The 25582-nt window shown below is 46.7% G+C and overlaps 1 protein-coding gene across 2 annotated transcripts in view; it reads left to right on the top strand.

Moving 5' to 3' along the window:
- The window catches only part of TFG (trafficking from ER to golgi regulator), a 51861-nt gene that overhangs the window by 23098 nt on the left and 3181 nt on the right, over window positions 1-25582 (top strand). For both annotated transcript variants that reach the window (XM_088481151.1, XM_088481150.1), the window contains exons 4-6: window positions 21652-21798; window positions 21886-22053; window positions 24478-24612. In XM_088481151.1, coding sequence (XP_088337277.1) covers window positions 21652-21798; window positions 21886-22053; window positions 24478-24612 — 450 coding nt within the window. The remainder of the gene's footprint in view (window positions 1-21651; window positions 21799-21885; window positions 22054-24477; window positions 24613-25582) is intronic.

The raw sequence follows: 25582 nt of genomic DNA, 5'->3' as shown, positions 1-25582 counted from the left end.
GCGCGGAGGGTTTATGCCGGCAGTGTTTTTTATTGGCGCGGCCAATTACGGTCACAGCACCGGTAAAGGAGCCGCCCTGGGCTTGTTTCGCTCAGGCGCTTACAACCTTGGTGGGCCAGTTAGCTCCGCAGCCCGCGTTCTCACAGATGGGATTGTCCCAGCAATCAGTGGTGTCGTTACCCATGCAGGGTTTCCCGAGGCAATTGATGGTACCCCGCAGTCTCCCTATTTCCCCTCTCCCGGTCTCTCAGGAGCCTGCATGGTTCTGTACAGCACTTGTCGGATGTTTTACAAGGGGAGTCTGGGTTGCGGCCACATAAGAGGCCGGTGGCGTCTCTGTCTGCTCCTTATGAGGATGACGAAGTGACGTCTGATGATGGGGAGATTCTGGATCTTTCTGACCAGGAACCTCTCCGTACTAAGGAGGCGGACGCTAGGTCCAAGGTATATATTCCTGGACTTATTTGGGCAGTCCGCACCGCTTTGGTAATTGAGGACGAAGTTCCTCTGGCGTCTAAATCCAAATATGCCTTTTTTTAAGGATGCTAAGGGTGACGCAACAGTCTTTCCTCTTTCGGGTCAGTTGGTGGACCATTTAGAGGAGGTGTGGAAACAACCTGGCAAATGATACCAGCCGCAGAGGCGTTTGGCGGTGGCTTATCCGTTCGTGGATAATTATTTTTCTAAGTGGGAATCCCCTCCACAGGGGATTCTCATGTGACACGCCTCGTCCAGAGTGCCACTTTACCCATGCCATCCATGTCCTCCCTTAAGGATGCTACAGACCGCAAGGTGGAGATCTGCCTAAAGTCTGTTTATTCCCTTGCGGCCAGCTATGGCTATTTGCTGGGTTGCCAGAGCTATGGAGCGCTGGGCGGATACGTTGGAGGCGTCCTTTGACTCCGACTGTTCGGCTGAACAGACGGAGTTGATCGGCAATCTCCGGGATTCGGCCACTTATATCAACGAAGCGGCCTTAGATATTAGTACCCTGGTGTCTCGAATTTCTTCGGCAGCTGTAGCTGCTCGTCGCACATTGTGGCTGCGATCCTGGAAGGCGGACGCTGATTCCAAAAAGGGTTTGGAAGTGTTGCCTTTTAACGGAGAAGTTCTCTTTGGTCCGGACCTGGACAAAATTGTAGCCACGCTGGCGGCAGCCAAATCGGCATGTCTCCCGTCTGCTGCAGTTCCTTCCGGTTCAGGTACGTCGTCCTTTCGGCCTTATAGGGCCCAGGGTAGGCCTAAAGCACAGTCCTTTCCCCGACAGGCTGGCCCCAAAAAATCGGCCAAGCCCCGAGAGCAGGCCTGGAGTACCAGACGTCCGGCCCGTAAGCCAGAAGACAAGCCTGCGGCCTGACGGTCCGGGCCTCCCTTTGGGGGATCCTAAGGTGAGAGGCCGCCTGCTGCAGTTCGCCCGGTGTTGGTCGGTCACCACGACAGACACTTGGGTTCTCGAGGTGGTCTCGCATGGGTATGCCCTCTCCTTCCGGCACAGACCCCCGTCTCGATTCTTCACCATGGGTCTGCCATCAGACCGGAACAAAGCCGCGGAGCTGCGGAAGGTCTTGCACACTATGCTCCAGGCTGGAGTTATAGTGCCTGTTCCATTCTCCCAGAGGGGCCAGGGTTTCTATTCCAATCTATTTTTGGTGCAGAAACCCAATGGGTCGTATCGTCCGATACTCAACCTCAAAGCTCTCAACAAGTCTTTGCGGGTGCCGAAGTTTCGGATGGAGACCCTACGGTCCATCATTCTGGCGCTGGAACCTGGGGACTACATGGTGTCATTGGACATACAGGACGCTTACCTGCATGTCCCTATTCTTTCGCGCCATCAGCAGTTCCTCAGGTTTGCAATCCACAGCGACCCCTTTCAGTTCCGGGCGTTACCTTTTGGCCTGGCGACAGCACCACGTGTTTTCACCAAGGTGATGGCGGTCATGGCGGCTTCCCTGCGGCTGCAGGGAGTCCGCATGTTGCCATACTTGGACGACCTTCTCTTAGAGGCAGGATCTCCGGAGCTCCTTCTACGCCACTTGGACCTGACCGTTGCGGTACTGCAACGGCACGGCTGGTTAATAAACTGGCAGAAGTCCACCCTGATCCCGTCTCAGCGGATTCTGCACCTCGGAGCCTTATTGGACTCCGGAAAGCAAAGGATCTTTGTGACGGGGGAAAAGATCTCTGCCTTGCAGTTGCGGGTGCGCAGTTGTCTGCAGAGCCGCCGGGTGTCTCTACACTCGGCGATGAGGTTACTGGGTTCCATGGTGTCTGTTTTCGACATGGTGGAATATGCCCAGTTTCACTCCAGACCTCTGCAGCACCTGATCCTGTCCAAATGGAATGGACTGCCTCAGAGTCTAAAGTCCCAGACGATGGTGCTCACTCCGGAGGTTCGCCTGTCTCTTGCCTGGTGGTTGCAGACGACCCATCTCAACAAGGGTCGTCCGTTCTGGGTGGCGAATTGGGTCCTGATAACAACGGACGCCAGTCTTCGGGGCTGGGGAGCAGTTTCGGGTCCACACTTGTTCCAGGGTAGGTGGACTCCGGCAGAAACAGAGCTTCCAATAAACATCTTGGAACTCCGAGCGGTTTTCAATGCTCACCAGCAGGCGCACCGGGTTCTCCAAGGTCACCCAGTGCAGGTCCAGTCGGACAACGCTACCACCGTGGCCTACATAAATCGGCAAGGAGGAACCCGAAGTCGGGCGGCTCTCGTAGAGGTGTCCCGAATCCTGGTATGGGCGGAGCGCAAGCTTCCGGCCATATCAGCGGTCTTCATCCCGGGAGTTCTAAACTGGGAGGCGGACTTTCTCAGTCGCCAGGACGTTCATCCGGGGGAATGGTCTCTGCACCCGGACGTGTTTCAACTACTGGTGGACAGGTGGGGCCTTCCAGAGATCGACCTCATGGCGTCATGGCACAACAACAAGTTGCGGGTGTACGGGTCTCGCACAAGAGACGAAAAGGCGTCTCTGGTGGGTGCTCTGTCCGTCCAGTGGACGTTCCGGTTCGCTTATCTGTTTCCTCCGGTTTCCCTTCTTCCGCGAGTGATCCGGAAATTCAAACAGGAAGAAGGGACGCTGCTGTTAGCTCCCACCTGGCCCAGACGGCACTGGTTCTCAGACCTGCAGGGTCTGTCCGTGGACAGTCCTCTGCGGTTACCGCTACGACCGGACCTTCTGTCACAGGGTCCGTGTCTTCACCCGGACCTGACTCGGCTGTCTGACGGCGTGGCTGTTGAGACGGCCATGTTGAGGTCCAGGGAGTTTTCCAGCTCTGTAATGCGAACCATGCTAAGAGCTCGGAAGCCATCATCCGCGAGAATATACCATCGCGTGTGGCATTCGTTCTTCCAGTAGTGTCGACCGAGAGGTTATGCACCGCGGGAGTTTCGTCTGTCTAGAGTGCTAGCCTTCCTATAAGCGGGACTAGACCATGGGCTTCGCCTTGCTTCTTTGAAGGTGCAGGTTTCTGCCCTGTCGGTCTGGTTTCATCGTAGGATTGCTACAATCCATGATGTGCGCACCTTTATGCAAGGTGTTCTGCGAATTCAGCCGCCTTTTGTTCCACCTGTGGTGCCTTGGGACTTGGCTGTGGTCCTGAGGGCTCTCCAGGGACCGCCGTTTGAACCACTGGGCTCAGTGGACCTTAAATGGCTAACAGCTAAGACTGTTTTCCTTCTGGCCATAGCTTCGAGCCAGACGTGTTTCTGATTTAGGGGCTCTCTTGTAGACCCCCTTTCTTGATTTTTCATGGGAACAGGGCAGTGATACACACTCGTCCTGAATTTCTTCCCAAAGTTGTTTCCCAGTTTCATGTTAACGAGGAAATAGTTGTACCGGCTTTTAACTCACCTGGACTTTCAGTGGGTGAGGCCACTTTGGATGTTGTGCGGGCCTTAAGGACTTATGTTGACCGCACTTCTTCGTTTAGGAAGTCGGATGCCTTGTTTGTCCTCTATGGCTTCCGTAAAAAGGGTTGGCCTGCTTCAAAGCAAACTTTGGCAGCCTGGATCCGTATGGCGATTTCAGAAGCTTATCTTCATGAAGGCCTGCCGGTTCCTCCTTCTGTGAAGGCTCATTCCACTAGGTCTGTGGGTCCTTCGTGGGCAGCTCGACGTGGTGCCTCTGCAGTCCAGATCTGCAAGGCGGCTACGTGGTCCTCTGTCCATACCTTTGTGAGGTATTACGCATTTGACACCTTTGCCTCTCAGGATGCTTCCTTCGGGCGGCGGATTCTCCTTTCAGCACAGGAGCGTCCCCACCATTAAAGGATACTGTGGATACCCTATGGACCCTGAAGTAGAAAATATGAGATATGGTAAGAACTTACCCTTGTTATCTCTATTTCTACGAAGTCCATAGGGTTCCACAGGACTGTCGCACCTGTGCTGCAGATGGGCTTTGCTCTGGTCACCGGTTTTTCCGTCTCCCTCTGGTGAGAATGTGATTCTTGTGTGTGTCTAGATCTTTTTTCTCTCTCTTCCTTCTCCTCCTCCGGCCTATGGCTTGGTACAAAACTGAGATGCCTTGGTTCGGGGGCGAGGTATAGGAGGGGGACCCTAGTGCATCCTGGGAGGCTGAAACTTAACTCTATGGTGCCCGATGCCTGACGTCATCACCTATACCCCAAGGTATCCTGTGGAACCCTATGGACTTCGTAGAAATAGAGATAACAAGGGTAAGTTCTTACCATATCTCATATTTTTGGGCTAAATGGAATAACCTGCAATTTGCGATAGCCGGCACAGTTCTGCCGAGATTATCAATAGATTTAAAGCGGAAATGTTTTTGAAGGCAATACTACAACCACAATCACGTCATCGTGGCTTGGACTCGCAGCCAGAGGCAGTGCCGCAATGACACGTTTCAATGTGAATTGCATAATTTGTTCCTTGCAGGATACTGGCCCACTCTTTCAGGAGTCCCACAGAGCCTGCTGAAATATGGGACTCTACCCTGGCATTCCAGGAGAGATGGCAAGCATCCTTCAAATAACTCTCCCCAGCAAGCAACATTTCAGTAAAAAAATGAGGACGAGCAATAAATTGGTGACCTTTTTGCTGAGGGCCAAGCTTGTTAAAATGGGCAGTTCCTCACAAAACTTTGCCTTAGACTGCAGACAATATTAGTACAACAGTAACTGGGGTATTTCTAAAAGCTACATCCTCTCTCTAAAACACATTATTGTCATGATTCAAGTGTGTGGTGGGGATTGGGCTACTCATTTTCTTTCTTTGTGAATGCAATATTTTCATGTATTAAGTTAATGCTAAGTAAAACCACTAGATGGCGGTGGAATCATTGTCTAGCTTTGATTCAATATTATATTGTTCCTGATTATAAATAAGAGTAAAATAATCTACAGTCTGGCCCCTTTATGGAATGTTGTCAGAAGCAGTTACTATAGCAGCACTTTGTTTTAATTCCCTTTAGTCTATGGGCAAAGAACATAGAAACCATATGTAGTAATCACTGCTTAATGCCTCTATTTACATATATTCATTTAGTTGATGATCAATTTAACTTATGAGGCGTTACAATGTCTTGTCTCATTTTATGTAACAAAGGTTTGAATTTTGTTTATAGCATGCAATGTCATTTCTATACTACAGCACACCATCTTTAAAGAATATGCTCTTTTTCAACAAGTGGAAATCCTTTTAAAGCTTTTTTCCTTTTCAACGTCAAGGCTGCCTTAATGTATGGATACACTTCTTAGCTGAGTAGACTTAAGAAAAGAAGCCACCCCAGTAGCTGTGTTCATATAGATGCCTTCCATTTGGTGTCTTGCCTCACTCAGCTGAGCGACAGGAAAGTTTATTTACTAGCCAAGTAGATTACCTGTACTGGGTGAGTCCAGGTGGAACCCATGACGCTCTCCAGGGTGTGTAAGCACTGTCAGGTATGGTTACTTCCAAATAATAAAGCAAGGCTGGAAATTTGCCCCCCCTCTTCTGTATTAGGAAGCATGCTTGGTAGTCACCAGTGACTGTATGACGTCTATTGCGGGAAGCTGTACACAAAGCCGCGAACTGCGCTGCTGAAACTGCAGTTTCACGCAGGATTTCCACAACATGGAGCTGTTTGCCCCCCATAAAAAAGATTAAGGGCACCCTTCCTGGGTAAACCCCCTTTTTAGGGTTGCTAAACGCTCTGTGGGCGGCTATTGGAAGGGAATCTTCCTATAGTCACCAGTCTCAGAGGGACTTCTTGGCCCCTCTGCAGCTTCAGATTTCTCCCAGTGTCTGCTGATCACTGCGGTGCACAGTGATCAGCCATCCCGGGGCGCCCCTCCGGGAGACTGCAGAGGGAAGCCGCTGCCGGGGACTGACGGTGTTCAGCGCTCGTTCTGTGATAACTCGGTGGATGACGCCCTCCCCTCGTCTGCAGCGATGGCCATCGAGTGACATCGATGGTAATCACCGATGAACCATCGATGGACAACCAACCGATGGCCTTCCATAGAACATGTATAGCGGCGCCCTTGTTGCCTGTGATATTATCGATACTTATTGATTTTGACATATTTGGAAATAAAAGATTTTTGTTTTATGAAGTTAATGTGGCGTATACTATGAACAGCCATCAACCATTGATGGTGTATAACCATCGATGGCATGTGCCTGATGGCAAGCACTGATGCCACCCCATCTATGGCGGCACCAGATGTTAACAAAACATTGGTGGCGCAGGCCCGATGGTTGCGCTCTGCACATGCACAAAATTCAACCATCGATGGCTGCATCATGAATGTTTTTTTTTTTAATGATGGTGTAAAACCATCGGTCATTGATGGTACATGCATCGATGGCTATCGCTACAGTATACCATACAAAATTGCTATTTTTATGATATACAGTCTTTAATAAAAAAAATAAAATAAAAAAATAATGTATAAAATCGTGTTCAATAAGTTTTACATGTTCTTGACCCATTTCAAACATAAAAAAACCCGACAATTTCAGAGCGGTTTTTAGGAAAAAAAAATGTCGGTTAAGTGGTTAATAAGGATGCAGCACAGAAAATAGACAATTGAAATCATTGAAGTAATTCAAAAAGGGATTGATATTCTTTGCAAGCCTTTATAGGATATTATTTAATTCTTATCCAAAAGTATGGCTGTAGCAATATTAGGCTTCAGAGCCTTATGGCTGTGTCGACTGCCGGCCACAATCCCAACACCAAAAGTCCGAAACGGACTTAAGATAGGCGTCAAAACACAGACGCCTATCTTAATCCCGACGCCGAAACACAGGAGGACGCCAGCCCGAACGAGGTAAGTCCAGGGTGCCCTTTTATGTTAGCTGCGGAGGGTGAAAGGTTAGGTTTAGATAGTATAGTGGGGTTAGTGTTGGGTTTTGTGGGTGGGGAGGGGTTAGGGTTAGGCACTAAGGGGGGAGGGTTAGGATACAAGAACGGAGGATTAGGGGCAGAAGGGGGGAGGGTCAGTATACCAACCATCGAGATGCCGCTCTCGGTAGTTTGACAGGAGGCATCCCGACAGCCAGCTTTACATACAGATTCCGGCTGCGCTCATAGATAGCAGACACTCAGTAATTTCTATTTGATTATATGCTATTTGTCAAAAATTGGAAGGAATGTTTTTTTTAAGTGATGACCTTTTATTATTTGCTGCAGGAAAGGAGGAATAGGGATTATCTTAATGTCAGGGGGCTTCCTAGCAGTTCTCCTTATAATATGTCCAATTTATTTGCACAAGACCTTTCCATATAGAATGAATACAGTCCATTCTCCAGACGAAAGACTTCCTTACCTCACTATGGGGCTGATGCAGAGTTGCACACAATTCTGTTTCTTCTTCAGGGTCATTAGGCTCCACATGGAGATCTTGGGTATAGGTTGGGGAACCAAATCCGGGCACCACGCAGTTAAAGCTTTCAGCTCCCAGGATGCACTGGGTCCACTCTCCCTATAACCCGCCCCCCAAGCCAGAGGCACCTCAGTTTGAATTGGTGCCCTGCCGGAGTCGGGTCACTGTTATCGTAGAGGGTCTGTTTAGCATCCTCTAAAGCTATTTAATTTTATTTTATTTTTATGATTTCTGATAGTTTTACTATCTCCAGATCGCGCAGCAACATATTGTCCATTGGACATCTGTGCTGCCGCTCCGTCACCCCGCCGGCGCCGCAACGACAGTACTGATCTGGGCATCTCGGCGGGACCCAGGGTCTGTGTTAGCAGGGCCCGGGGATTTCCCAGACTGCGGACGGATGTACGGGGACAAGGTAAGGTGGGTCACCGATTGCGGTGACCCCTGTATGAGCAGTCATTACCTCCGGTCTCAGGGGACAGACTGGAGGCGCTGAGGTGGACGCAGGCCCCCCATACCTTGCGCCTCCACTGGACCACCAGGGATAATATCGGCGCGGGAAGCCGGCGTCCCTGGAGTTAATAGTCAGTCATCCAGGGGAGACAGCCTTCCCTGTTGTAGCGGCTTCTCCCCTCAGCTCAAGTGCGCCTTTCCAGTCTAAGGTCTGGCTTTTGCTGAGCTGCTTCCTCCTTGGGCCATGCTTCCTGCCATGGATTTTAAAATGAACAGCTATTGGCTCCCTACAGGTGTAGCAGCGATTTGAGTTGTGAGACATTCCTCCTGCACACAGGTGAGCTTTCCATAGAAGAGCTGTTAGTAGCATATATTTGTTTCCCCTGTGGAATAGCAGCATTATAATGCCAGCTTCATGTAATGGGAGGCTCCCTGTTGGGGTACCCATCTTTTGCCTAATGAAGGTTTTTGTGAACCGGTTATCTGGAAGAGGGAATTTTTTTTAGCGACTTGATTATTGTCTTTCCTCAGAATTGTATTCTTATAATGCTTACTTTTATTGCTTGTTTTTTATGCTTGGCTAAACCAATTAGGTATTGGTTTATAAGCACTTGTGTTGCCTTGTTCTGTTCCACTTGAGTACTTGGCAGTGCTGTTCTCAGATCTGTTTTGGGTAGGAATGGAGGGCTTTCTCAGCCCTGCAACAGCCAAATTGCATCTTGTACATCCACACTTGTGGACTTTAACCAGAGTACATTATTTTTGTACTGCTGAGTGGAAAATATTAGTGGCACAGGTAAATGGTAGATCTGTGTCACTGTAGTCTTATTCAGTACATTTCATTAGATTCACAAACAACTTTTAAATCATGGATTTGTTCATTGTACATTTTTTTTTTTTGTCTGATTTGCTTCAATAGTTTCTGCTCCATGTCACACTTGTTTGGTCTTGGCACCAAGTTTAATTATAGCAACCAGATGCCTCTGCAGATAAACCCAGGCATAAACACATACTGACTATTCTCATTTGTTTTTTTTGCCATCTGAATATCTTTTTTTTTTTTTTTTAAAGAAATTGTAGCGATACATGAGTGAGGATGTTGCTGTAATGTCTGCATTTTTTGTTGTAAATCATTCGGAGGCTGTTGTATAGATAACGTTTTGCACCCCCAGATTATAACCATGTTAAAATATTACGTGTGTGCATGACAAAAATCTACAGTGTATCTAATCAAGGTCTGGCTAGGATTCATCAGGAATTCTGGGAAATGATTGTGTCTTCAGCTGACTGCACTAGTTACACCCAACCTCCCTACTGACTCCATTCTCTTCCTCAGCTTTTCTGGGCTTATGGGAGAACAAGTTGATCTGTGCTGTGGGCAGCTTTAGGCCATGTAGACAACTTTGCCTGTAGTTTTATATTTCTAAAAAAATGTGTGTGTGTGTGTGTGTATGTATGTATATATATATATATATATATATATATATATTTTGCCTTATCCAAAAAAGGTATGTATATATATATATATATATAATTTTTTTTTTTTTTTTTTTTGCCTTATCCATTTGTTTCTGTACTCAATAGTTTTTTTTTTTTCCTACTTTAATGTTTTTTTTCACTTAGTTTAGGTATATATATATATATAAAAAAATTCAATTACTGATAATATGCCAAGAAATACTTGCCTTTTTCTGCACTATACAGTTTACAGCTATATGGCCTAACTTTACAGTAATGTTTTATAACCGTATAAGCAAATGGAAGAAACAAATTACTGCTTCAAACCTCTGTGGTGTTATTTGACTTGCATGTCTCAGCATAAAACTACAGTACAAGTTTTTAAGGTCCCTTTTACTAGATATTGGACTATCATTGTGACAGGAGTTGAATGGTTGGCAGTGACTCCAATATAACAATGACAATAAGATTGCTCTTACATGTGGATAGATAATTAACATGCTCTTACCAGCAATCAGATCAGGTTAACCATCCAGTAATCGTGTGTTAAATTAATTCCTAGGGAGAGCTCAGCATAATTACTTAATTGGAAAAATGTCTGTGTAATGGTGCGTACAGATGTAACTATCAGCCAAGAAGACCGCTACAACCACTTCCGCGTCACTATTGAGGAATTTTAATAGGGATTTTTTTATACATTGCCGAAGGACCATGGTATAAATTAATAAGCCAGAAAGAGGGATCAGAGGGTGTCTCTGTGCCCACAATCGACTTGGACATCACTTGGTCCTAGAATTGGCGTAGAAGCCTGCAATCCCAACAAATGTGTAATGGGGAGCCAGTCTCAGCATTACATCGTCAGCATCTGTCTGACACCCCAGGGAACATCTTAGTTAGGGTAAGGGGGCACATATTCCAACGTGATAGAACCTTAAATTGTGTCTAAGTCACAGAGTAACTAACAGAACTAACAAATGTATTCTGAAAAATTCTACTCCAGTCAGTCTGTTAAGCCGAGTTGTAGGTCACATTCCCAATTTTTGGTATATATAGGGAGAGCAGAGTACATGTGTCTAATCAGAAGTGTGTATCCTCTTGAGAGGGAATGTGAAGGTGCCAGGCACATGTTCTCAAAAGGAGGTGGGGGTCTGACAAAAGCAACACATAGTCCCCCGGTTTGTACGAAATGCTTCAATTGTAAATATCTCCAAATCGCAGATGGGGGAAGGTCCCACTTGGTCTGCAGTACAGAAAAGGAAGACACCCCCCCCCCCCCCCCCTCCTCCTTCCACCAGCTGGCTGACTCACTGCACTCCATGTCGTATCCAAATAGAAAAAGCCGAATTAGGGACTCCTTAGACCTCCAGGGATACTGGCCCTGATCCAGAGCCGGACGCTCTGACCAGAGCGCTCGCTCTGAATCAGGGCCCTCCTCCATTAATATGGAGCGTCCTCCTGGACGCTCGTATAGCTGTGGGTCACCACCCACAGCATATACGAGCGTGCAAAAAGATGGTTGCGATGGTCTTGACCATCGCGACCATCGGAATTGCGAGGGAAACACTGCGGTCGGGATTCCCTGCCGCAAGGCCAGGAGTGATTTTGGCTCTATCAGAGCCAAAATCACTCCCACTGACATCACTAGTGATGTCAGTGGGGCCGGCTTCAGACGGTAGGCGTTCCCATGGGAACGCCTCCGTCTGGCAGGCACACCCCCGGCACGCCCACCAAAGGGGGCGTGCTGTCAATCAACATCGACAGCACGCCCCCTTTGGTGCGAGACCCGGAGCGATGGAAAGTCCTTCGCTCGCCGGGTCTCGCGCATGCGCACGACGGAGCTCCCTCCGTCGTGCGCATGCGCAGTGGGGACCATCGACCCACTTGCGAGCGTACTGCCGCTCGCGAGTTTGTCTGAATGACCCCCGCTGTGCTATATGTATGGGCAGAGATACAATTTCATGGTGAACCCACTGTTTAATGTCAGTTGTCCGGGACCACTCCATTATTCTACCCAACACCACAGCGTCGTACTAACCTGAGAAGTGTGGCAGTTGAAGCTCATTTGTCTGCGTCTAAAGAGGATAGCTTCTTGAAACCGTGGTCTCTTATTAACCCATACAAAGTCTCTAAAAACGTTGTGTAATATCCGTAACCAAACTTTAGGGATATGGAGTCTGAAGTAAATATAAAACCCTAGGTAGTACGTTCATTTTAACTCCGCTAATTCTGCCAAGCCCCGAGAGCTGTTTGGCACTCCAGTCTGAGTTCAGAGTGGAGTGTAAGGAGTAGCCTTTAAAATTATCATCAAAGAGACGGGAAGGGTCAGTACATAGGGTGTCCCCGAGATATTTCATGCTAGTGGTTTCCCAGGAAAAGTATTGTTTGAGACCATCAATATAGTGAGGTGGAGCCGACACATTCACAGCTAATAGACTTGGAATAGTTCACTTTAAAATTAGAAAGAGAGCCAAATTTCTGGAATTTGACCATCAGGTTAGGGATTGAAACAACCGGGTTAGATATGACAGCTAACAAGTTGTCTGCGAACAAAGCCAATTTATAATCTGCATCACCGATTTTGAGGCTGGTGATGTTTGGGTTGAGTCTTATAGTACATACAAGGGCCTCCATACATAGTATAAAAATAATGGGGGAGAGGCGGCACCCCTGCCTAGTACCATTAGTTATTTTGACCAGATCATTTTAATCTGTGCCGTGGGAAAATGATAAAGTGCTAACTTCCGAGAAAAGGCTTCATGACAAAAACCCATGTGTTTCAAAACTCCTTCCATAAATATCCAGTTGATCCTATCGAATGCCTTCTCTGCATCAGTGGAAAGCTGCAACACTGGGACAGAGCCACCAGAAGCTAAATGTATTAAGTCTACGGCTTTAGTAGTATTATCTTCTGCCTCCCTCCCAGGCACAAACCCCATGTGATCCGAGTGTATTAGGGTAGGAAGCAGCGTCTTAAACCTGTTGGCAATCAGTTTTGCAAACAATGTCACATCAGTATTAAGGAGGGATATCGGGCGGTAGCTGGCGCATTGAGTTGGGTCTTTACCCGCCTTAGGTATAACTGTAATGTGTGCTTCCAAAGATTGGGGGGAGAACATGCACTCATTTGAAATTGTATTAAATACATCAAGCATTTTAGGCAATAGAGAATCTTTAAAGAGTTTAATACTTTATGGTGAAACCATCTGGACCTGGACTTTTTTCAGAGGGGTGTATCTTTAAGGGCAGTCTCGAGCTCTGAAAGGGGAATCTAACCAAACACTGTCTTCCTCAGACAGCCTGGGCAGGCCAGCATCGTGAAAGTATTGAGCCATGAGCTCCCGAGGCTGGACCAGGGACTCAGGAGACAGAGGGTCTTGAAGGTTTTGTAGTTTGGTGTAATAGGAGCAAAATGTTTCAGCTAACTCACGGGTAAGCGTGCGACAAACACCCTCTGAATCCTTGACCATTTGAATATATAAAGTGGCTCTTTGGGAACGTAGGACTCTCGCTAACAATCTACCCGGCTTATTACCCCACTGAAATAAACTGTTCCTACAGAGTCTATAATCCCTTTTTATATCGTCGAAGAGCAAAGCATTAAGGCAGATCTAGTCTCAATCAGATCAGACAGGACCTGAGGAGAGGGTGAAGACTTGTTGTCTCGAGATCTTTCAGTTGTTGGAGCTGAGCAAGTTTCCTACCCATTTTCTCTTGCTTTAACATTGAACCTAGTTGGATGAGTTTCGTACGGAGTACACATTTGTGTGCCTCCCACACTGTGACCCTCGAGCGTCTCATTAATAGAAAAATAGTCCTTAATCGATTTGTTAATTGAGACTTGCGTGTGTCAGCAAGAATTTGCTCATTAAGTTGCAATGCACACTGTTTGAAGTGGGGGGAAGAGGTCTCGAGGGTCAGAGAGATAGGAGCGTGATCCGACCAGGTAATTAAACCGATAGTGGTGGCCTGAATTAAATGTAAAAATCTATGTGGGAGTAGGAAATTATCCAAACTGGAATACACGCCGTGAATAAAATGTATAATCCCTGTCCCCTGGATGTTGAAGTCGCCAAGTGTCAACCAGCTGGTGGTCATGGAGGGTGCGCCTAACCTTGTGATGGGAGACCAATGAGGGCCTGGCAGGGGATCCGGAAACATCAACTTCCGGCTGGATAGGCCAGTTCAAGTCCCCGCCCACAACCGGAATACCAGTGGGGCATTTCAGTCAAGGACTGCAGCAAGAAAGGCAAAGGTGTCAGTGGAGAAAAACTAATTAGCAATGCCTACTTAGCATATTAACACACAGTGCAATTGAACATATATAAGGGAGATAAAGCCAGAAAGAAGGTATTTGCCCCCCAGTCCCTGTGTATGAACGAAAAGGAACATAGAAAGGGTAAACATCTACCGCATAAACATTAGTAAGGCAAATAGAATTCACTAGTGAAGTGGGTAAAAATGAATCTTAGGCTATATATAAACCATTATACTGGAGCCAGGACCATTAATGTACATTAGATTGTAGAAGGTTTCAAGTTACGTTGTACCAGTTGCCAATCATTGTTGGGATGAGAGAGAGCTCCGGCGGAGTAGAATGCAGCAAAGACTCCTGCCAATCCGGGAGAGATCCCAGGGAAATACCTAAGGCAGGGCAGAAGGAAGTAAGATCAGCTGGTTTCTTGAAGGTAGACAGTTTGCCATTGTGGAAGACTTGGAGGCTGAAGGGAACGCCCCATAATGCCAAGCTTACGAAGTTCAGCTGTCAGAGGTTGTAGTGCCCTGCGTTTTTGGAGAGTCGTCCAGAAGAGGTCTTGAAAGATTTGGATATTAGATCATAGATATTTATAACATCCAAGCACCGGACCTTGCAGAGGATATCTTCCTTCTGTAAAGAATAGTGTAGGCCACATATAATAGCTCTCTTGACTGTCTGACGGAGCTCCTCTGGGTCGTAGCGCGTGGTGAGCTCTATCAAATTCAATCTGAGAGCTGGGTTCTTGGCCCAAGAGCTCATTAAAAACTCTGGTAATGTCAGTAAGGCCCTGTGGCGGGCTATCTTCCGAAACACCCCTAATCCTCAGATTATTTCATCTCTATTGGCCAAAACATCCAGTCGGTCCTGAAATTGATGAAATTCAACCACCTGTCGGAGGACAGCTGCCCGAAGAGCATTGTGTGCAGCAGCAGAGTCAGACATGAAATCCTCCAGAGAATTTAGTCGCGTGCCCAGCTGAGAGACCCGGATGCAATTTCAGAGCGAACAGTATCCTGGATGCTACGTTCCAACTATTCAAAATCCTGTTTTGTCGGCATGGAGCGTAGAAGCTGCAAGATCTGTGAAATACCGCCCATCTCTGATGTAAGATCCTGGCCCAGGGTATGCTCCTCTGTCCGGGAGGCGGATCAGAGGACAGGGAGAGCCTGGGGGAGGAAAGGACAGAAATCTCTCCTGAAGGGACATGCCCTTGTGATTGTAGAAACTGTTGAATATCGGGGGAGGAAGGGGTATCTGTAATGCGAGCATAGGGCCTGATTCAGACCCGCTTGCGAGCACTGAACGCTCTCAAGCGGGTCGATGTTGGCCCAGTGCGCATGGGAACGCCTACCGTTTAGGGCCGGCCCCACTGACATCACAAGTGATGTCAGTGGGTGGACTTCTTGCTCTGTAAGAGCAAGAAGTCCACTGGGACTTGCGGCAATGAGACCCTACCACAAGGGTCTCGTCGCAAGTCCGATGGTCGCGATGGTCTTGACCATCGCGACCATCTTCCTGGCCGCTCGCTATACCTGTGGGTGGTAACCCACAGCTATACGAGCGGCCAGGATGCCGCTCTAAAATTAAGAAGGACGGCCCTGATTCAGAACGAGCGCTCTGTCAGAGCGCCCGGCTCTGAATCAGGGCCAGAGTCCCTTGCTTGGGGTCTTTTCCCGTCTTTTTGAGAGCTTTTCCTGTCTTTCACCATGAGGCAAGTAGTAAATATCAACTAAGAGGTGAAAAAGATAGGCACCTTTGAAATATGTGAACAGAGTATAAAGCGGTCAAGGCTGCAATTGATCCCTTCCCTCTAGAAGGTGGCTAGGCTGGCATCAGCATGCAGAGGGCTCCTTTTTCCATATGGTACAGGTGATCTCCACGGGGTAATCCACACACTAGCTCTGTGGTCTGAATCAGAGTTTCAGTGCCACGTCCAAGATGGTGGCCAAGCCTGTTCGCCGCTCTGTATAGCCGGGAACAGTCAGCATAGAGCCTTCCCTGTGGCTGGGTAAGAGCCGGAGGTCCACGGCGACGCTGGGGGGAGATGGGAGGAGAGGGTGTGAGCTGGTACTGGTAACTTGCTGTGGGACGCGGCGGCGGGGAACCTCAAATCGAGGCCACAGCCTTGAGCAGGATTAGGCCTGAATCGGGAAATTCAGTGGGAGGGACTGGACACCAGCGGGAGCCAGCCAATTACAGGTGAGTGGGTGCAGATTTTCATATAGGTGTACTGGGGATGGGAGAGCCCCGGAATGACTCCCTAGAGTGGTGAAGCCGCAAGAGCTTGTTTGAGGCACATCTGCTCTTTTTGCCAGCCAAGCCATGCCCCTCTACTGTGATTTTTATATTATTAATACTGAGTACAGTGTTTTTAAGATAATGGCATTTTGTGGTCAAATTTACTGCAGGAATTCAGATTTTTAGGCACCATCCTCTTCAATGATCTGCAGTCTGGTTCACTTAGTTTTCACACGCTTAACTGATGTCTACCCATACTCTATGTATGTTGTCACTTCTTCCTTGGAAACTGTTCTGGTACGTACACATGGTACGATTAAAATGCACGATAACGATATCAATTATATCGTTATCGTTCATATTGTGCATTTTTCGGCGCCTCCAACCCACCAACGACCTACAATGCGCGGGCACGTATGGACGATAGATATCGTCTGTCGACTGTGCATGCAGGCCAACCTGGTCGATATCAACCAGGTTTCTATAGGGACCCGTGATCGTTGATCGCGGGTCGTTGGCCGTCATTGGTGGTGTGCTGGATGATCGGTATCGATCATCCAGCACACTCGAGAAATCGTTAAATGATATCTTTATCGTTGGCTATCGTCCCGTGTGTATGCACCATTAGACGTTTTTGTCACAAATGCCTGAAGATGTACAAACAATGTGCCCTGGTTGAAAATCTGTCAAGACTCCCATTTTGTATTACTTCCACAGGAATGGTGACTCGCAACAATTTGTGATACATTGACATTGGAACGACACAGCATAAGCAATCACAAGAATGACAGATCAGAGCTACGAATGCTCTTGCATTTCAGTCCCTATGTCCTAATATTTACTTTATTTTGTCCAAACCCTGTATGTTCGTTAACCACATTCTGTAGTCTAGTGATTGCTTCATATTACTTAGAAAAATGTTATACTACCCCTTTTCCTTGAATCACACAGTTAAACGCTTATCTTTTAGGCTGCAGCTGTTTATTTGTGTTTATTACTTAGGGATCTAGCATTCTTTTTCCAATGTTCAATGCTATATATGTGCATCCTCATTTTTAAAGTGCATTGTGGTACAAATGTGTCCTCACACACATACAAGATGCCTGGTGCGTATGAGTGGCCAGATTCCATCCATGACTGCAAGGAGTGTCTTTTTTTTCACCCGACACTGCACTGAATACTTTGGTATGTGATACTTGTGCGACTGAATCTGTATACAAAGCATTGTCTGTTTTAAATAAAGCACAACAGACCTTGGCATGGAAAAAAAGCTGAGGCTGCGGCATTGTAGCACACTATTTGCCGACATTCTGGCAGCCTCATCCGGGAGGGGCAGCCAGGTCGGCCAAGCAGGGTGGCGAGGCGCTACATAGGGGGCATGGCCTGGCATGATACCTTATAATGGGGTGGTACAGGGGGTGTGGCCACAGAATCACATCATTTTGACCCCACCCCAGCTACATAATGCTGAGATTACCGTCATTGTGAAGCAGGGAGCGGGGTCATGATGACGCGATTCAGAGCGAAACGTGTCTTCGGCCACTCTGTTGCTGGGCTTTGTCTGGAAATCGCAGGGGGGTCAGTGGCGTCGGCAGCCGGCCGGGAGGTGTGCCTACTTCTCCGGAAGGGGGGGAGAGCGGCACCCAATTTTCGGGAGGCTCCTGCCCGAATCGGGAGAGTAGGTATGTGTTCAAGTGTCAAGTATCAAATTAATCTTTGCAGTCTCAGGGGGATGTAGTTGGCACCCCGACAGTCAGGATGCTGACTGTCAGAATACCGACAGATTGTGGGGGTTAGGATTAGGTGGGAGGGTAAGGGATTTAATACTTACCTAGATCTGTCGGGGTTCTGACAATCTGCATACTGACCATCAGGATCCCGTACCCAAGCAGTTTCGGGAAGTAGTTTGTCGCATCTTTATGCAACTCTGAAGCAAAAGAAGCAAAGTCAGACGGGTCTTGGCGTGCTGTGAAGGACTGCAGCAAAAGTGTATGAGAACACATCTGTATGTACAGTAGGTGGATTTGGCAACATTTAAAAGAACGTATGATATGCTCCTAATATTGGATTCCTACAGGCTATACTTGTTTGCAGTAATATTGAAGCTTTGTGATATGTAAATACGAGGTTTGTTCAAAAAGTAATGCCTTAATGCTCACAACTCAAATTTTATTATAGATACAGATATGAAAATTTGCAGTAAAATTAGTCTTAGTAACAGAATGACTCTACTCAAAATATTCACCATCTGCCCTCAAACATTTTCTCCACCTCTCAACCCAAGCTATGAATGTACTTTGGAAAAAATTCCAGTGGTTGGTGTTTGACCCAGGAATGTATGACGATTTTAATAACCTCTGTCTTCAAAATGTTGACCCCGGAGACAGTATTTGAGAGGGCCAAACAGATGAAAGTCAGAAGGAGCCAAATCAGGACTGTATGATGGATGTGGCATTATTGCCCACCCCATTTTGGCAATGGCCGCAGATGTTGCCATCAAAGTGTGAGGTCTGGCATTGTCGTGGAGTAAGATGACGTTTGACAGTGGACTTGTTGACCTTTTTTTGCGGATTGCTTCTTAAGTGTAATAATGTATCTATCACTGTTGATTGATTGGTTTGGTTTCAAGTAATCAATGAGAATAACACCTCGGCAATCCCAGAAGAATGTGGCCATGACTTTGTTTACAGAACGCTGTGATTTAAACTTTTTTTTTTTGGCCTAGGTGGACTTGGGTGTTTCCATTGCTTTGATTGGGCCTTTGTTTCTGGGTCATAAAGGAATAGCCAGGTCTCATCTCCTGTAATGACATTTTCCAAAAACGGGTTGGCTTCAAAGTTGGTCAAAAGGTCATTGCACACTTCCACCCTCTGGGCCTTATGATCCCTGGTTAATTGCTTTGGAACCCATCTAGCACACACTTTACGATATCCATTCCCAAATCATTGATTAGTGTTTTTACAGTGCCATGGCTACATTCAAGTTCATCACTGACATCTCTGATGGTCACACGGCGGTCTTTCTGAATCATGGCATCGACTATGTGTCACTTCTCTGCTGTCACTGCAGTTGATGGTCTGCCACCACGAGGTTTGTCGCACACGGACGATTCTCCCGATTGAAAACACTTCATCCACCTTCTGACATTGCTATAGTCAATTGTACGCTCACCATACACTTTTTTCAGTCTTCTGTGGATTTCTGTAGCACTGCAGCCTTCTTTTTCCAGAAATTCAATGACTGCTCCTTTGTTTCATCTTGGATTCCATGGTATTTCTTTGACTACCTAAACAAAACTACATATATAGTAAGCAGACATATTAAACTACAAACTGACAAAGTTTCAAATAAATATTCAGTGATCGCAGTGAGTGACAAAATTTGTGGGTCCCAGGGACCCACCACTTTAAATAAAAATGGGGTCCTACCTGACCATTTCTGGGTCCCATCATAATGTATGCTTTATAGCTCCCCATATGCCTCTCAGACCTCCCCACATCCCCCTAAAATGCCCATCTGATACCCACAAGCCCATTAAATGCATGTTTTAATGCCTCCACGATCTTTCAGGTAATATGACTTGTCTGTTCACAAAACCCATAGTGAATAAGTAGGTTTACCATATCATCACTTTAAACTGGGACACTCATGGATTACACAGGTTCTGTGGCTCATTAAAACCAGGTGAAATCCAGGCTGAAGTCAGCCAGTCACAGAACCTTTGTAATGAATTAATGTGTCCCGTTTTAAAGTGATAGTATGGTTAGCCTATGAATAAGGTAATAGGCATATTTATCAAATGCCCGGTCTTTACACATTATGCCACACATTAATGCCTGGTCTTTACACATTATACCACACAGCAATGCCCGGCCTTTACACATTATGCCATGCAGTAATACCCCTTACAAATGATGCCGCACATTAATGCTCTTTAGTCCCCCCTATGCAGTGCCCCCAGGAGTAGTCCTCCCCCCCCCCCCCCTATGCAGTGCCCCCAGGAGTAGTCCCCCTATGCAGTGCCCCCAGGAGTCCCCCATATGCCTCTGACCCCTATGTAGTGGAGATAGCTGCCCCCCAAATAGGAGTGGCCTGAGCATTAGGCCCAGGTCACTAAAGGGCAAATTGGTGGGTCAACTACTGGGGACCCACCTATTTGCCCTTTAGTGACCTGGGCGTAATGCCCAGGTCACACACCTATTTGGGGGGGGGGGTATATACCTTCAATTTGGCCTAATGCCCCCTATGTAGCCCGGGCCTTGTGCCCGCCTGTATACCCACAGGCCTATTGTCTGAATTTATGCCACGGGCCTAGTGCCCGACAACCCTGGTGGTCTAGGGAGGGGTAAATAACGGTGGCCCAAGGCCGCCTACCCGCACGGTGGAAGAGGCTGCGGGGGGAGCTTTGATAGCTCTTTTACTTTCCACCCCCGCAGGCCTCTCCTGTCCTCAGCTTCAGTGTTCTGCCGCTGGCCCGTACTGGCCAGCGGCGCTGCCTCTTCCTTCTTGATCGAGCAGTCTTCCGGCCTCTTGCGCGGCCGCCGGAACTGTTGCCGCGCCGCTCTTCACTTGTCTTCGGGGGGTCTTCACTCCTCCCCTCCGCTGTCAGACTGAATGCTCCCGCTCAGCAGCGTCTATTCAAGACGCCGCGAGTGGGCGGAGTTATGACGCGATGAGCCGCGATTGGCTCGTCGCGTCTGCCTCCTATTGGCTGATGGACCGTGAGCCAAAAGCTCGCGCCCAGTGCCAAGCCGCTGCTACTTGGCTTCCAGGCAGCGAGCTCCGCTCAGCTCGCGCCCCGGAGCCAAGCTTCTCACGCCTACACTGGTGTAAGGGACCAGGCGGTCCCTTCACCAGGTACCCGCAGCTGGGAACAAACACTGTCCCAGTGCCGGGCAAGGACGCTGTGCTGATGCTGGGATCAGACACTTGATCGCAGCATGGCTTTCCACAGCAGCAGCCAATGAGAGTCTATCTGACTCTCATTGGCTGCTCTAACAGACAGTGTTGTGTCTGTCTCTGCAGGGGGACGCGCTGTGCTGCAGCCAGCTGTCAGGGATTGGCCACAGCACAGCGCGTCCCGGGTACTTTAAAAAAGTGAGTCCCCAGTGCCCGATAGCGGGTAAAATACGCACTATAGCGTGTATTTGCGAACACTGAATATTGCATATTATTTCACAGTTATGAGCATTTAGGCATTACTTTTTGGGCAACCCTCGTATAAATAAGCAGAGAAATTAGGTTCTGCAGTCAATGCCGTATGTAGATAAATGTTCTGTAACTTCTATCAATAGTGTCTAAACGCGCTCTTTTGTAGTAGTATTTACGCTTGGAAAACATAGTAATGGCTGAACTTGATAGTTATATTTTGAAATTATTTGATATTGCTAAAACTGTTCCATTGTTTTCAGTTAATGGACAGCCACGTCCTCTAGAATCCAGTCAGGTAAATTACCTACGCCGAGAACTGATTGAACTGCGTAACAAAGTCAATCGTCTGCTGGATTGTTTAGAGCCACCGGCAGAACCTGGGATTCCGAGCAGTCTGCAGGACACTGGTAATCCCAGCACTTCCCAGCATGTGTCTGTCGGCTTCTCCTGTCATATCTAGGTGCTCAGGTACTGTTGTTACTTTTCTAAAACAGAAGCTGTGGATGGTCGAGAAGAGAAACCTACTGCTCCAGACTCTTCTGTTAAGCCGTCTACTCAAGTTATGGCTGCCAGCATGTCTGCTTTTGATCCCCTCAAGAATCCAGATGAAATCAACAAAAATGTCATGTCTGCTTTTGGCCTAACAGAAGACCAAGTTACTGGTGCGTTTTTTAATGGCTGAGAACTTTAAAAGAGTTACTAAGTAGACTATGCACTTGTTTAATAAATATATTACACACACACACACACACCCCCCCCCCCCCCCCCACACACACACGCATCTTACCTGTGTGCGCTACAAATTGCATTAAACATAACGAGTGCTCCTGTGAGCTTCTTTTTGTGCGACTTCACCTTCAAATGCGTCTTATTCGCCAAGCGATGCAAATAGGACGCACAAGTGGCTTCTGCTGATTAAAATGTGCGGCATGCCTATATTCTGTGTGCGATTGCGGGTGTATCTGCATGCATAATGCTACGTTAGTGTCTGCGACTATGACACTGCAACATAGCATTTTGCATGCAGAGGCAGCCCACATAAGCAAGACACTATTGTGCCCTCTCTTTATACTCTTTTTCTATGTATATCTGGAGAGTGAACGATAATCACCAATAAGGACGAGAAAATTTGCGACCATGGATTTGTCTTCGTATTCTGAGTATTTAGATGGACACTGTACTCTGTTTGTCTATATGAGCGCATGCGAAGACTGTTTCTTAGTTACGTTTTGCCATTCATCTTCAAGATTTAAAGTACCAGGCTCCATACACCACTTTGCCATACCTCCCAGCGTAAGCCAGTGGCATAGGAGAAAGGGATTTTACTGGAAAGTACAAAAATCCTGTTTTTAAAAAAAGTAGGATTTCTGGAACAAGAGGGTACATTCAAAAATGGGGAGAAAAGTGTGTAGAATATTTGTGTATATTAACATTATATAATATTGGGAATTAACAGCTGAAACTTTAACACTGGGTGGTGATGGTTGCTGGTGGTTGCTGGAGAGGGTGTGATTAGGAAGCAACGGACATAAAGACAGGTCCACCTTACAGAGTGGCAGTAGTAATAAATACAGCAGATAGAGTAATGCAGACAGGCTTTAAATATTTTTGTGCTTAATTTGTTTCTGTATGTAGAGCATTAGTTGTGCTTAAAAAAAATTAATAAATATCTGTTTATATATTTTACTAGATGTGCCTGATTTCACCTGGTTAGACTGTACCCATTTACTGTTTCCATTTCCATCTCACCACTCCAGTAACGCATTAATCCTTCACCTCTATAGTACTGCGTCCCCTCCGTCACTGTTATAGTAAGACCTTCCTCACCCCTCTAGTAACACATTCCAATCCCTCGCCCATGTAACTTGTAACTCATTCGACATTCCCCTTCCTCACTTGTGTAGTAACATTACCCTCCTTCATCTGTGGCCTAAGAGTTATTGAGGAATCCGTGAAAACACATTTTACCACTGCGTGTTGTCTGCCTCATGGAATGGGATTGAAATGCCGGCGGCTGTGTAGCTGCCGGTGCAAATCCTGACAGCGCTAGCCTGACGCAGAGGAAATCCAGACAGCGGATGTAACTAATCTAACCCTCCACTCCCCCTCCTTTAGGGGTGCCTAACCCTAATCTCCCCGTTAGTGCCTAAACCTAACCTCCACCACCCCGCACCCTAAACCTAACCCTCCCTGGGAGGGTCCCTAACCTTGCCTCATCATAAGCCACAGAAAAAACAAATCTTTACTGCGCTATGCACTTCTGTTATTTTGGACTATAGATATCTATAATAGGTTTGCTGTCTGTTAATAAACAGGAGGCTCAATATGAAATAAAATTTTGTATTTTAATAAACACAATATAATCCACGTATAAAACAACAAAATTACAATCATGTGCACGAGAGGATAAATCCTGTAGATGACTATAGCGAGTAAATAACTCTTTAGCTATAATGCATTGCTATATGAGTTTTAAAAGGTAACATTTATCTGAGGTTCCACAGCATAACGTTCTAAAAATGCCACTAATGTAGCAATGTGGCTTTAGAAGTAACAATTGGATCCCAATGATGAGATGATCAAAGCAGCTTAATTCCGCTGCTTAGATTACATTCACTACTGGCGTCCCAGTGTGAAGTAAAGTCACGCTGGAGAATGAACGGTGGAAAGGGGGAAAATTATAGATACCTCTACCCCTGGATGGCCATGTCCACACTGTTGTCCGTCGTGGCTCAGCCTGTCTATTTGCTGTGAAGCCGCGGTTGAGGCCGACTGCTGATCCTGACGTGGCTTTTTCATCATAAGCCACGTCAGGATCATACGATTAGTGGAGGCTCCAGAGGTGTGGTTGCAGCACAGTCCAATATTCAAATAGAGCAGCCACTCCAACTGCCAGTGATGTTTGGCAGCACTTAGAAGTCAAATTTTTAAAAATTCCTTCTTAGTGGGCAACTACGTCATGAAAGGAATATTATACCTGAATTACATGTTTCTAGGTCCAGTGGTTTGGGCTGGGCATTGAGGAGTCTGTCAGGACATTTGATTTATATATAAATATTTTTTTTTTTTTTTTGCCCCTCTTTTAGGGCCTCCCAGTGCTCCTGTAGAGGAACGTTCAAGCACACCTGATAGTATTGCCTCCTCCTCCTCAGCTCATCCTCCAGGGGTCCAGTCACAGCAGCAGCCATACCCAGGAGCTCAGCAGCCAGGTCACATTGAAGGTTAGATCATCTCTTATTCTTCTGTCTCCTAATTTTAATTTATAATTTTTTTTTTTTTTCTTAAAAATTATTATTTTTTTTAATTAAGCATAATCTTCTCTGTGTGTGTCTGGGTTAAATTTAATATTATATGTTCATCTGCAGTATTTCTTCTGTGAAGAATTGTTTGCAATAATTTTGATTCAGCACTTTAAAATGTCAATATGTGACCAAATACGTCTCCCTCTGGAGAATACAGAGTTCCTGGTAAATGTTCTGTAGCTAGTGTATTCCACTACATTTGTACATTGTGGTCTCCATGCAGTATGTTTTGTTTGTTGATCGAATACGCCTGTCTCAGTGTCTCAGGAGAGTCTGTCTTCTGATAAACTAGGATACCAAAGAACACTTGGTAATTAACAATTTTGTGTCTTGTATTAACTACATAGTGTAACTCTGACGGCTGTTACAGCGAAGTACTGCAATGTAACACTTGTCGGGATAATCACTCGGCAATATCATTAGAAAAACCTCTATCACATGCAGCGCAATATAGTAGAGGAAGCCTTGGTCCTGCTGTGTGATTGCTCCTTCCTGATACCAGCATGTATTTGTATTTGGGTAACGTCCTGATCTAGTGCCGTACATTTCAAGTAAACTAAATGTGAGGTTGTCCTGACTAAGGGCATGTTCTCTAATAGTTTTCTAGTACTGGTATAATTGCCTAAATCAGTTTATTTATTTCTGTTTGACATACTTTTTTTTTATTTTGATTTATCTATTTTAAATTCGTTCAGTGCTATGGATGAATTCCACTTGGCATTGAAGTAATGCAGTTGGCTACAAAGTATACTTTCAAGTCCCTTGCTGTTATGTACTGCTGGTTCAGGCAAAGGAAGGAGGTGGTAGTGATGTCATAGTGCTGTTGCTCAGTCCTTGCACTGTAGAAACGTGTCCCCAGAGCATGTGGGGCGCGCGGACTCTGGACACC

This window comes from Taudactylus pleione, unplaced genomic scaffold (genome assembly GCF_031769625.1).
Source record: "Taudactylus pleione unplaced genomic scaffold, aTauple2 ptg000265l, whole genome shotgun sequence".
Classification (NCBI taxonomy): domain Eukaryota; kingdom Metazoa; phylum Chordata; class Amphibia; order Anura; family Myobatrachidae; genus Taudactylus; species Taudactylus pleione.
This window is presented reverse-complemented; position numbering and strand designations above follow the sequence as displayed.